Source organism: Hemiscyllium ocellatum, chromosome 1 (genome assembly GCF_020745735.1).
Source record: "Hemiscyllium ocellatum isolate sHemOce1 chromosome 1, sHemOce1.pat.X.cur, whole genome shotgun sequence".
NCBI classification, from domain to species: Eukaryota; Metazoa; Chordata; class Chondrichthyes; order Orectolobiformes; family Hemiscylliidae; genus Hemiscyllium; species Hemiscyllium ocellatum.
In genome coordinates, this window is record NC_083401.1 from 9,921,929 (window position 1) to 9,935,442 (window position 13,514).

At 53.7% G+C, this 13,514-nt stretch overlaps 1 protein-coding gene across 2 annotated transcripts in view; it reads right to left on the bottom strand.

Annotated features, from left to right (window-relative positions):
• Positions 1–208: 208 nt before the first annotated feature.
• Positions 209–13,514, bottom strand: part of LOC132822324 (V-type proton ATPase subunit B-like) — a 97,213-nt gene continuing 83,907 nt past the window's right edge. For both annotated transcript variants that reach the window (XM_060835694.1, XM_060835601.1), the window contains 5 exons: positions 11,045–11,195; positions 9,081–9,163; positions 4,524–4,628; positions 2,614–2,743; positions 209–2,237 (listed from right to left, as the gene is read on the bottom strand). In XM_060835694.1, coding sequence (XP_060691677.1) covers positions 2,074–2,237; positions 2,614–2,743; positions 4,524–4,628; positions 9,081–9,163; positions 11,045–11,195 — 633 coding nt within the window. In that variant the 3' untranslated portion in view covers positions 209–2,073. The remainder of the gene's footprint in view (positions 2,238–2,613; positions 2,744–4,523; positions 4,629–9,080; positions 9,164–11,044; positions 11,196–13,514) is intronic.

Below are 13,514 nucleotides of genomic sequence, written 5' to 3' on the forward strand. Positions count from 1 at the left end.
ACACTCTCTCTCTCACACCTGCTCTCACACTCGCTCAAACACACACACACACACACACACACACACACACACACACACACACACACACACACACACACACACACACACACACACACACACACACACACTCGCTCACACACACACACAGACACACCCAGGAATTTATTGTTTCTGAAAAGGGTAGAGAGCGATCAGACCAGATCAAGGATAACGTGATAGATTGTTTATTTAAAGATTGAGTTTGAACAAAACATTGTTCCATGTTGTGTCAGCACAGGGAATTGTGGGAAGAGTGGGTGATGGAGGTAGAGACAAGGGGACAGAGGATCATGGGAGGGGGCAGGGAATGTGAGGGAGTCAGCAGTGAAGGAGGGCACAGCAAAATGTTTGAGGGGTTGAGGTGGGGAAGTGATGGAGGGGAGAGTGTGGGGAGTGAGTGGTGTGAGGGGAAGGCAGCGAGAGGAGGAGAGTGAGGGGAGAGGGAGTGTGAGGGAGCAGTGAGGGGACAGGGAGCGAGGAGAGGTGGGTGAGGGGAGTGGAAGGAGGGGCGGTGTGGTGAGGGGTGGTGGGGAGAGAAAGGGGGACTAAGGGAAGGAGTTAGGAGTGGGGAGAGAGGGCAAGTGGGGTGAGGTGGGGGCAAGAGGAGAGGAATGGGGGGAACTGAGGCCGTAGAAAAGGGGGAGGAGAGAGTGAGGGGCGGGAGTGTGATAGGAGCAGAGGTGAGGGGAGTGGGGTGGGGGGAGTGGGTGAGAGGGGGGATGTCGGGGGGGAGGAGGGGGAGTAAGTGGGATTGTCCTGGCAAAGTGAGCAGGAGTAAGGGAGGGCAAATGGGGGGAGTGGGGGAGGGGAGAGAGTGGGGTGGGGGAGTGAGGGCCAGGTGAGGGGGAGGGTGTGAGGGGAGGTGGAGTGGGGGGGTGGGGGAGGGAGTGAGGGGTGGGGGAGAGGGAGTGATGGAGTGCGAGTGGAGTGAGAGGGACGGAGTGGGGGAGTGAGGGAAACGGAGTGAGGCAGTGAGGGCGGAGTGAGGGAGGGGAGGGGGATTGAGGACGGAGTGAGGGGGGAGTGGGTGAGTGGGGGGAGGGGGAATGGGTGAGTGAAGGAAGCAGGGAGTGCGGGGAACAGAAAGAGTGAGGGGAGCAGGGAGTGGGGGAGTGAGGGGAGGGGGAATGGGTGAGTGAGGGGAGCCGGAGTGGGTGAGTGAGGGGATCAGGGAGTGAGGGGAAGGGGAGTGAGGGGAGGGGGTGTGGGGTAGTGAGGGGAGGGGGTGTGGGGGGAGTGAGGGGAAGGGGAGTGGGGGGAGTGAGGGGAAGGGGAGTGGGGGGAGTGAGGGGAGGGGGAGTGGGTGAGTGAGGGGGAGGGGAGTGGGGGGAGTGAGGGGAAGGGGAGTGGGGGGGAGTGAGGGGAGGGGGAGTGGGTGAGTGAGGGGAAGGGGAGTGGGGGGAGTGAGGGGAGGGGGAGTGGGTGAGTGAGGGGATCAGGGAGTGAGGGGAAGGGGAGTGGGGGGAGTGAGGGGAGGGGGAGTGGGTGAGTGAGGGGATCAGGGAGTGAGGGGAAGGGGAGTGAGGGGAGGGGGTGTGGGGTAGTGAGGGGAGGGGGTGTGGGGTGAGTGAGGGGAAGGGGAGTGGGGGGAGTGAGGGGAAGGGGAGTGGGGGGAGTGAGGGGAAGGGGAGTGGGAGGAGTGAGGGGGAGGGGAGTGGGGGGAGTGAGGGGAAGGGGAGTGGGGGGAGTGAGGGGAAGGGGAGTGGGTGAGTGAGGGGAAGGGGAGTGGGGGGAGCGAGGGGAAGGGGAGTGAGGGGAGGGGGAGTGGGTGAGTGAGGGGAAGGGGAGTTGGGGAAGTGAGGGGAGCGGGATTGGGGGGAGTGAGGGGAGGGGGAGTGAGGGGAGGGGGTGTGGGGGGAGTGAGGGAGGGGGAGTGGGGGGAGTGAGGGGAGGGAGTGTGGGGGGAGTGAGGGAGGGGGAGTGAGGGGACGCGGTGTGGAGGGAGTGAGGGGAGCAGACAGAGGGTGTTTCCTGGCCTTGAAGAAGGGGGCAAATGGTCAGCGAGGGAGAGGTAGAGGGTGGGGTGGGAGTTCCTCACAGGTGGGTACTGCTCTCCTCCTTGTTCTCCCGGGACTCCCGCGGATAGAACTCAGACACAATATTCCCCGGAATCCTCTTCAGCATCTCCTTCGGGAAAATCCGTAGCAGCTGCCACCCGATGTCCAGGGAGTCGAAGATTGACCGGTTCTCATAAGGTCCTGAGACAGAAATTACCCGTGAGAACGACACAGGAACAGCAAGAGGCCATTCAGCCCCTCAAATCTGTTGCAGTGGAACCACAGGAGGCCATTCAGCCCCTCAAGCCTGTTATACTGGGACAGGAGGAGGTTGTGGTCCATTTTGGTATTAACATAGTAGGCAGAGAGATAGAGATGAGGTCCTGCGAAGGGAGGCTAGGGTAGGAATTGGAAAGGCAGGAGCTGTTGGGTTATAATCTTGGGATTACTCACTGTGCCACATTACAGTGAGGCTAGGAACAGGCAGTTGGTTCAGGTAAATACACAGCCAAAGAGCTGCTACGGGAGAGAGGTCCTAGATAATTGTGACTCCTTCCCAAGTGGGGCTGCTCCTTACCTTGGGCAATGAAATTCTTCTCAAACTTCTGCAGAAATTCCAGGTACAGGAGGTCATCAGAGGTCAAAGCCTCTTCACCCACCACGGCCTTCATAGCTTGGACGTCCTTTCCAATGGCATAGCAGGCATACTGTCCAGGAGAAAGAGGGACAGCCGGAATGGTTACAGAGAGAAAAGGAAACACCGAGGACTGTGTGGGGACATAGTGAGAATCCGAAAGGTTAGACCGACCTGAAGAAAGATCCCAACTAACTCCCTCCTCAAACTATTACACTCTCTCCCTCATCCCAGTATGCTCCCTCCTTAATCCCAGCACACTCACACTCCCACATCCCAGCACACTCACACCTCCTAATCCCAGCACACTCCCTCCCTCATCCCAGCACACTCCCTCCTTAATCCCAGCACACTCCCTCCTTAATCCCAGCACACTCCCTCCCTCATCCCAGCACACTCCCTCCTTAATCCCAGCACACTCCCTCCCTCATCCCAGCACACTCCCTCCCTCATCCCAGCATGCTCCCTCAATCTCAGCACACTCACACTCCCTAATCCCAGCACACTCACACTCCCTAATCCCAGCACACTGTCTCCCTCATCCCAGCATGCTCCCTCCTTAATCCCAGCACACTGTCTCCCTCATCCCAGCATGCTCCCTCCTTAATCCCAGCACACTGTCTCCCTCATCCCAGCATGCTCTCTCCTTAATCCCAGCACACTGTCTCCCTCATCCCAGCATGCTCCCTCCTTAATCCCAGCACACTCACACCCCCTAATCCCAGCACACTCACACCCCCTAATCCCAGCACACTCACACTCGCTCATCCCAGCATGCTCCCTCCTTAATCCCAGCACACTCACACTCCCTAATCCCAGCACACTCACACCCCCTAATCCCAGCACACTCACACCCCCTAATCCCAGCACACTCACACTCCCTAATCCCAGCACACTCATACTCCCTAATCCCAGCACACTCACACTCCCTAATCCCAGCACACTGTCTCCCTCATCCCAGCATGCTCCCTCCTTAATCCCAGCACATTCACACTCCCTAATCCCAGCACACTCACACTCCCTAATCCCAGCACACTGTCTCCCTCATCCCAGCATGCACCCTCCTTAATCCCAGCACACTCACACTCCCTAATCCCAACACACTCTCTCTCCCTAATCCCAGCACACTCACACTCCCTAATCCCAGCACACTAACACTCCCTCATCCCAGCACACTCACACCCCCTAATCCCAGCACACTCACACTCCCTAATCCCAACACACTCTCTCTCCCTAATCCCAGCACACTCACACTCCCTAATCCCAGCACACTCACACTCCCTAATCCCAGCACACTCTCTCTCCCTAATCCCAGCACACTCACACTCCCTCATCCCAGCACACTCCCTAATCCCAGCACACTCTCTCTCCCTAATCCCAGCACACTTCCTCATTTTGTTCATTCACAGGAGGTGGGTGTCGCTAGAGCAACACTTATTGCCCATCCCTAATTGCCCAGGTTGGGGGGTGGGGATTGCTGTGAGTCTGGAGTCACATCCCTTCCCTAAATAGCATCAGTGAACCAGATGGGTTTGCTTGGACAACAATTAACAATCATCATTAGATGCTTAATTCCATATGAATTCAAATTCCCCAATCTGCCATGGTGGGATTTGAACCTGGGTCCCCAGGACATTAGCTGGGTTTTTGGATGAATAAATCTAGCGATAGCACTAGTGGGCCAGCAACCCCCTCTCATTCTCTCCTCAATATCTGCTCTCCCTGTCAATCTCACTCATCCATTCAACCTGATTTGAATGCTCCCTCTGAGACCTCTATTTCTGTTCCTTGTGGTTCATGTTGGTGCCCCCCCCCCCCCATGGCTGCTCTCTGTGTTTCTTTCCCCTCCTTACCAGCTGATTGGACACGTCGGCGTGGTCTTTGCGAGTCATCCCCTCCCCTATAGCTGATTTCATTAAGCGGGAAAGCGAGGGGAGCACATTGATTGGTGGGTAGATCTGAAAGGGAAGCAGACACGTTGGCATTGGGAGCTACATAGGCAACACTGGGAGCATGGACTGACCCAATCCATCGGCCTGTTTTCACAGCCCTGCCACTGCAACTATCAGATATCCCCGATTAGACACAGCCCTGTGAGAGAACTCACAAAACGCTCATGAATAAGAGCAGGAGGGTCGTTAACCTGAGCAAACAGGTTGAGAACAAACTGTAACACAATATCAAGAGTGATGATGGTTTGCAATGCTTTCTCTCTCACATCCACACTCTCTCACTCACACACACACTCACTCGCACACACACACTCACTCGCACACACACACTCACTCTCATTCACACACATTCACTCCCATACACTCATACCCACACACACTAATTCACACACACATACTCACTCACATACACACACACTCATATACACACACACTCATTCACACACACACTCATTCACACACACTCATATATACACACACACATACACACATACACACACACTCACTCACATACACACACACACACTCACATACACTCATACACACGCACACACACACTCACATACACTCATATACACACACATTCTCTCACACACACACACACTCATTCACACACAAACTCACACACACAAACACACACTCATTCACACACACACACTCATTCACACACACATACTCACTCACATACACACTCACTCACACTCACATACACACTCACACACACACACACTCATATGCACACACACATATTCACACACACTCATTCACACACACTCACATACACTCATATACACACACACTCACTTACACACACATATACACACACTCACATACACTCGTATACACACACGCACTCACTCACACATACTCACACACACTCACATACACACACACACATACACTCATATACACACACATACTTTCTCACTCTCACACACTCATTCACACACACACACTCACATACACACACATTTTCTCTCACTCACACACTCACACACACTTATTCACACACACACACACTCTCACTCTCATACACACACACACTCATATACACACAGACACTCACTCGCACATACACTCATATACACACACTCACACACTAATACACACACACTCTCACTCACACACATTCACACACTCACTCACATACACTCATACACACACACACTCACTCACATACACTCATACACACTCTGTCACTCACACACATTCACTCATACACACACACTCACTCACATACACTCATATACACACACACACTCTCTCACACACACTCATATACACACATTCACTCATATACACACACACTCACTCACACACACACTCACTCTCATACACTCATATACACACACTTACTCACACACACACTCACTCTCATACACTCATATACACACACTCTTACTCACACACATTCACTCATATACACACACACACTCACACACACACACTCACATACGCTCATTCATATACACACACACTCACTGACACACACATTCACTCACATACACTCATACACACACACTCTCTCACTCAATACACATTCACTCATATACACACACACACACTCACTCACACACACACTCATACACACACACACACACACTCACTCTCATACACTCATATACACACACTCTCACTCACACATTCACTCATATACACACACACACACTCACATTCACTCACATACGCTCATTCACATACACTCATTCATATACACACACACATTCACTCATATACACACACACTCATACACACATTCACTCATGTACAGTCACTCACATACACTCATTCATACACACACACTCACTCACACTCATTCATTCACATGCACTCACTCATACACTCATTCATACACACACCCCCTTGCACACTCCCACACATACACACTTGCACACTCCCACACATTCACGCATATACACACACACTCACTTGCACACACACACTCACTCACATACATTCACTCATACACACACACAACTCACATACACTCATTCATACACACACACACTCACTTGCACACTCACACACACACACTCACTTGCACACTCCCACACACACTCACTCACACACACTCACTTGCAGACACACACACACACTCACTCACACATGTTCACTCATATACACACACAAACTCACACACTCATGCACACACACACATTCACCCACTCACGCATACACGCACACTCGCACACATACATACAGAGGCACACACTCACACCCACACATACTCACTCACACACACACTCACACACACACATGCACACTCATTCACACAAAACTCTCTCACTCACACACACTCACACGCGCGCGCGCGTGCACACACACACACACACACACACACATTCTCCCTTAACTCTCAAATCCCCCCCCCTCACTGATTAAAAACCCGTCTGACTCAGCCTTCCAATACTGAATACTGAATGACCCAGCCTCGACACCCCCTGTGGGAAGGGAATCCACAGATTCACTTCCCAACCCCCCACGTTCAGTGTCAGCAATTTGCAAGCTCATTAGTGAATCCGATGAGATTTATAACCGGGCAGGCTGAGTTCATCACTGAGTCTGGGTGTATTTAATCACCCTCACTGGAACTGAGGATCCACCCTGCTCCCCACTGACAACCTGAGCTATAGGGAGAGGCTGAACAGGCTGGGGCTGTTTTCCCTGGAGCATCGGAGGCTGAGGGATGACCTTATAGAGGTTTACAGAATTATGAGGGGCATGGATAGGGTAAATAGACAAAGTCTTTTCCCTGGAGTCGGGGAGTCCAGAACTAGAGGGCATAGGTTTAGGGTGAGAGGGGAAAGATATAAAAGAGACCTAAGGGGCAACTTTTCACACAGAGGGTGGTACGTGTATGGAATGAGCTGCCAGAGGATGTGATGGAGGCTGGTACAATGACAACATTTAAGAGGCATCTGGATGGGTATATGAATAGGAAGGGTTTGGAGGGATATGGGCCGGGTGCTGGCAGGTGGGACTAGATTGGGTTGGGATATCTGGTCGGCATGGACAGGTTGAACCGAAGGGACTGTTTCCATGCTGTACATCTCTATGACTCAATGACTACGCTGTGACAGTTGACAGAGTGAAGATGACAGGGCAGCCTCATCCCCCTCACCAATTAGACCCCTCTCCTCAATATTACCCTTCAATCCCTCCAACTAACCCTTTCCCCATTCCCCACCCAGCCACTCCCAATCCCCTCCCCAATTGCACTCCTCATTGCCCTTTCACCACCCCCTCCCCATTCCCCTCCCCCATTAGCATCCCATTCCCCTCCCCCACTCCCCTCCCCACTCCCCTCCCCATTCCCCTCCCCCATTACCATCCTATTCCCCTCCACAGTCACCTCCCCATTCCCCTCCCCCACTCCCCTCCCTCCACATTCCCCTCCCCATTCCCCTCCCCCATTACCATCCTATTCCCCTCCCCACTCCCCTCCCCCACTCCCCTCCACATTGCCTGCCCCATTCCACTCCCCATTACCACCATATTCCCCTCCCAATCCTCTTCCCAATTCCCCTCCCAATTGCTGTTTCTCCATTCCCCTCCCTCTCCGTATCTCTCCCCCCCTTCTCCTCTGATTCCTCTTCCCATTGCCCTCCTCACTCCCCTTACCCAATGCCCTTTTCCCATCCACTTCCCATTCCCCTCCCCATCTCCCCATTCCCCTCCCCATCTCCCCATTCCCCTCTCACACACCCCATCCTCCTCTCCTTCCCCCTCCCATACTATCCAGTCCCTCCCCCCCCCTTCCCCATGCCCCTCCCATTTCTCTCCCATTTCTCTCCCCATCACCCCCTCTCCCCCTCATTCCCCTTCCCATTCGCCTCCCCCATTCACCTCACCCTCAATATCTCCCCCACCTCTCCTCCCTAGATTCCTCTTTCCATTGCCCTTTCCCATGCCCCTTCCCATTCCCCTCCATCCCTCTCCCTCCCTTCACCCCTCCTTGCCCTGTCCCCTTTCGCTTCCCCTTCTACATTCCCATCCCAATCCATCATCCCACCACCCTCATGTCTTCCCATTCCCACTCCCCATCCTCCTCCCATGTCCCCTTCCCACCACCCTCCCCTCTCCCCCACACAATCCCCCATCTCTCCTCACCATCCCCACCACACACCCCTCCCACATACCTTTACACTCCCTCTCCATCCCCCTTCCCATTCCCCCTCCCCATTTTTCTTCATTCCCCTCCCCATCTCCTCTCCCCATCTTCCCCCCCATTCCCCTCCCCATCTTACTCCCTATTCGCCCCCTAGACCCACCTCCCCATCCTCCTCCAATACCTCTCTCCTATAACCCCTCTGCACTCCCGCCCTACTCCCCTTCCTCACACGTCTCTTCCCATTTTCCTGGATACCATCCTCTGGAGAGTTTCTACTTCACCCTGGGATTCCTGTGATCTCCGAGATGCGGAGGAGTGGATTCTGATGTGGATGCGATCCCACTCACCTGCCTGTTGTGTAACTGCCTGTCCACGTAGATCTGACCTTCAGTGATGAATCCTGTTAGATCTGGGATTGGGTGAGTGATATCTGGAACAGATTGTAAACTCTTTACACAATTCTCACAGAAAGCCCTGGATCACCACAGTCCCTGTGCAGTTTTAGTATTTATTCCCTCATGGGACGTGGGTGTCACTGGCCGGGCCCAGCATTTTTGCCCGTCCCTAGTTGCCCCTTGAGAAGGTGAGGGGTGAGCTGCCTTCTTGAACCGCTGCAGTCCATGTGCAGGTCATAGCTATATTGTATGGTAGGTGGGTGAGTGGTGGGGTTGGGGGAGGGATGTATTGTCTGTCCTCATAGCGAGTGTTTCAGATGAGATATAATGCTGACTGGTCTGTGTGTGACTGTCCAGTCTGTGTGTGTGACTGTCCAGTCTGTGTGTGTCACTGTCCAGTCTGTGTGTGTCACTGTCCAGTCTGTGTGTGTCGCTGTCCATTCTGTGTGTCACTGTCCAGTCTGTGTGTGTCACTGTCCAGTCTGTGTGTGTGACTGCCCAGTCTGTGTGTGTGACTGCCCAGTCTGTATGTGAGACTGTCCAGTCTGTGTGTGTCACTGTCCAGTCTGTGTGTGTGACTGCCCAGTCTGTGTGTGAGACTGTCCAGTCAGTGTGTGAGACTGTCCAGTCTGTGTGAGTCACTGCCCAGTCTGTGTGTGAGTCACTGTCCAATCTGTGTGTGTGACTGTCCAGTCTGTGTGTGTCACTGTCCAGTCTGTGTGTGTCACTGTCCAGTCTGTGTGTGACTGTCCATTCTGTGTGTGTGACTGCCCAGTCTGTATGTGAGACTGTCCAGTCTGTGTGTGTCACTGTCCAGTCTGTGTGTGTGACTGCCCAGTCTGTGTGTGACTGCCCAGTCTGTGTGTGTGACTGCCCAGTCTGTGTGTGAGACTGTCCAGTCAGTGTGTGAGACTGTCCAGTCTGTGTGAGTCACTGCCCAGTCTGTGTGTGAGTCACTGTCCAATCTGTGTGTGTGACTGTCCAGTCTGTGTGTGTCACTGTCCAGTCTGTGTGTGTCACTGTCCAGTCTGTGTGTGACTGTCCATTCTGTGTGTGTGACTGCCCAGTCTGTATGTGAGACTGTCCAGTCTGTGTGTGTCACTGTCCAGTCTGTGTGTGTGACTGCCAAGTCTGTGTGTGACTGCCCAGTCTGTGTGTGAGACTGTCCAGTCAGTGTGTGAGTCACTGCCCAGTCTGTGTGTGAGTCACTGCCCAGTCTGTGCGTGTCACTGTCCAGTCTGTGCGTGTCACTGTCCAGTCTGTGTGTGACTGTCCATTCTGTGTGTGTCACTGTCCAGTCTGTGTGTGTGACTGCCCAGTCTGTGTGTGACAGTCCAGTCTGTGTGTGTGACTGCCCGGTCTGTATGTGTCACTGTGCGGTCTGTGCGTGTGACTGTCCAGTCTGTGCGTGTGACTGCCCAGTCTGTGTGTGTCACTGTCCAGTCTGTGTGTGTCACTGTCCAGTCTGTGTGTGTGACTGCCCAGTCTCTGTGTGTCACTGCCCAGTCTGTGTGAGACTGTCCAGTCTGTGTGTGTGACTGGCCAGTCTGTGTGTGTGTGCGTGTCTCTGTCTGTGGTCTGTTTGTCTGACTGTCCGATCTGTGGTAGTGAGTGCTTGGTTGTGAGTGACTGTCCAACCCCCCAGTGTCTGTTCCACATCGTTGTGTGTCCCCTCAGGGAGCTTCGACTCAATTTTCCCAGGCACGCCAACCCTGTTGGCCGGGTTTCAATGCTTGGGCCTGTCTTTCCTCACTCCTTCCGAGCCTCGGAGTAATGGCCAGGAAAGAATTGTCCCTTTCCCTGACGTGTCCCCGTGTTCTGTATGAGCCAGAACGCAATGCCCTTAGTAAGGATTGCCCTGGGAGTGTGTGAAGGTGTGGGGTTCCCCCACTCCCACACGCCCATCGCCCACTCACCGTCATTCGGCATGGTGAGGATGGGGATTTGGGTGATCGAGCCATTCCTCCCCTCCACACGGCCCGCCCTCTCGTAGATCGTCGCCAAGTCGGTGTACATGTAACCAGGGAATCCCCGTCTCCCAGGAACCTCCTCACGGGCTGCAGACACCTGCAGGGGGTGGGGATGGGGGAGGGGAGCATGGAGGGCAGGGGGAGTAACACAGGCTGTGCCACACTTCCATTTCACACCAATCATCAAAAGGCAATTGGGCACATCCCCTCTACCCTATTCCACCCATTCTTCCCTTCAGCCTGTCCACGGCATCCTGTCCCCTGGTTCCCTTCTCGCTAGCCCTCTCTGGGGCAACTAAAATTCTGTTTCTCCAATGGGAAGGTGAAACCGGTTCTGATTTACAGTGCCTGGTGAAGGTAGGCCAGAAAGTATGGACGCTGAAAATGTGTTGCTGGAAAAGCGCAGCAGGTCAGGCAGCATCCAAGGAACATGAGAATTGACTTTTCGGGCATAAGCCCTTCTTCCTGAAGAAGGGCTCATGCCCAAAACGTCGATTCTCCTGCTCCTTGGATGCTGCCTGACCTGCTGCGCTTTTCCAGCAACACATTTTTCAGCTCTGATCTCCAGCATCTGCAGACCTCACTTTCTCCAGTAAGTATGGATGGCCTGGTAAAGGTCAGAGGAATATTCTCTTTCCATCTTTACCTGTCGTTCCTGCTCCCTGGGCTGACGGAGCCACAAAGTGGGGAACTTCTCTCGTTAAATCTGTTTGGATATAAACGCCATCTCTTCCCTCCTTTCAGACTGGGATTTGCATTACCCGTCCGGACATGTCCCTGTCTCAGGGTCAGGTGGGTTACCCTGGCCTGGGGTGATCTCTGTGGGGAACCGTTGTGTCCAGTGGGAATGGGGAATGCCCCGAGATTCCGTTCCTGTTGCTCCGAGCTCTCCCTCCAGCGTCCCCACTGTCCACGCCTCAAGCTCTCAATAACTCCATCACAGCTTCCCTGTCATTAGCATCGAGTCCAAAAACTTCCAAACCTCTCCCCCTCCCTCCCCCCCCCGCCCCGCCCACGCTAATTTCTTTTAGGACAGCAGCCTTTGGTGTTGATCCTGACCTCACTTACACCCGCCCTGTAAGCCCCACCCCTTTCGGCCCATCTTTTGTCTCTGTACTGGCCCTATTCTTGCTGTGGGGTGTTCCAGCCTTTCTTTCCATTCCTTCCTCCGCTCGCCCCCTCTCTCCCTCTCTCCCTCTGCCTCCAGTCAATTCCAGCCTCAGGTGGAAACATTAGCGGTTGGGTCGCATAGTACAGAAAAGGCCCTTCGGCCCAGCAACTCTGTACGGTCAAAACGATGCAAACTCCCGCACTCGTCCCATTCTCCACCGCACCCCACCCAGGCCTGTAGCCTTCAGTGTGATGACAACATGGAGAATTTCCAAAAGGCTGTGCGGTTTCCCATCTTTACTGACCACCCACGCACTACATTCCAGACCCCCAGCTCCTGCTGGGGGCAAAGTCTTTCCTCAAATCCCCTTGGAAATCCCCTGCCCGTTCTGATTGACCTTGGAACTGAGGGGACCAGCTGCTTCCTATCCACCCAGTCCATGCCCCTCATAATCTTATACACCTCGATCAGGTCTCCTCCCTCAGCATTCTGTACTCTCATGAAAACAACCTGAGCTTACCCAGTCTCTCTTCATCGATGAAATGCTCGAGCCCAGGCAACATCCTGGTCAATCTCCACTCCCCCCTCCTCGCCACCCCCCCAATCCCACCACCCCACTCAGTGCAATCACACACCTCCACCCGCCTGCTCTATTGATGCTGCCTGACCTGTTGCTCAGAGGTCAGGACCTTGTGAGTTCTAGGTCATCCTCTGCCTTTTCTCCCACTGATCCACGGGAGGGTGAGCGTCACCGACTGGACCCCAGCATTTATTGCCCGTCCCTAGTTGACCCTTGAGAAGGTGGGGGTGAGCTGCCTTCTTGACCCGCTGCAGTCCATGTGGTCTGGGGTTGACCCACAATGCCCTGAGGGAAGTAGTTCCGGGACTTTGGCCCATCATTTCCAACACTTTGGCAATGATTCGACTTCACTGCTCATAAAGGGTTTTGGGCCATTCCAAGTTTGTGCATGACGAGGAGGCCATTCTGCCCATTGAGGCTGTCCTATCATTTCAGTGAGATTATCTTCTACCTCCACATCATTCTCCTGCAGAATGTCCACATCCCTTGATGGAAATTCAACATGCCCACAAGGACTCTTATCAGTTTTTTTTTATAGATGCACTGTCAAATTCTGTCTGGTTACATCACAGCAACTATGCAAGACCATAAGAAACCTCAGAGCGTTGTCCATCTCTCTCTCTCTCTCACACACACACACACACACACACACACACACACACACACACACACACACACACACACACACACACACCTTCCATCCACTGACTCCATCTATACTTCCT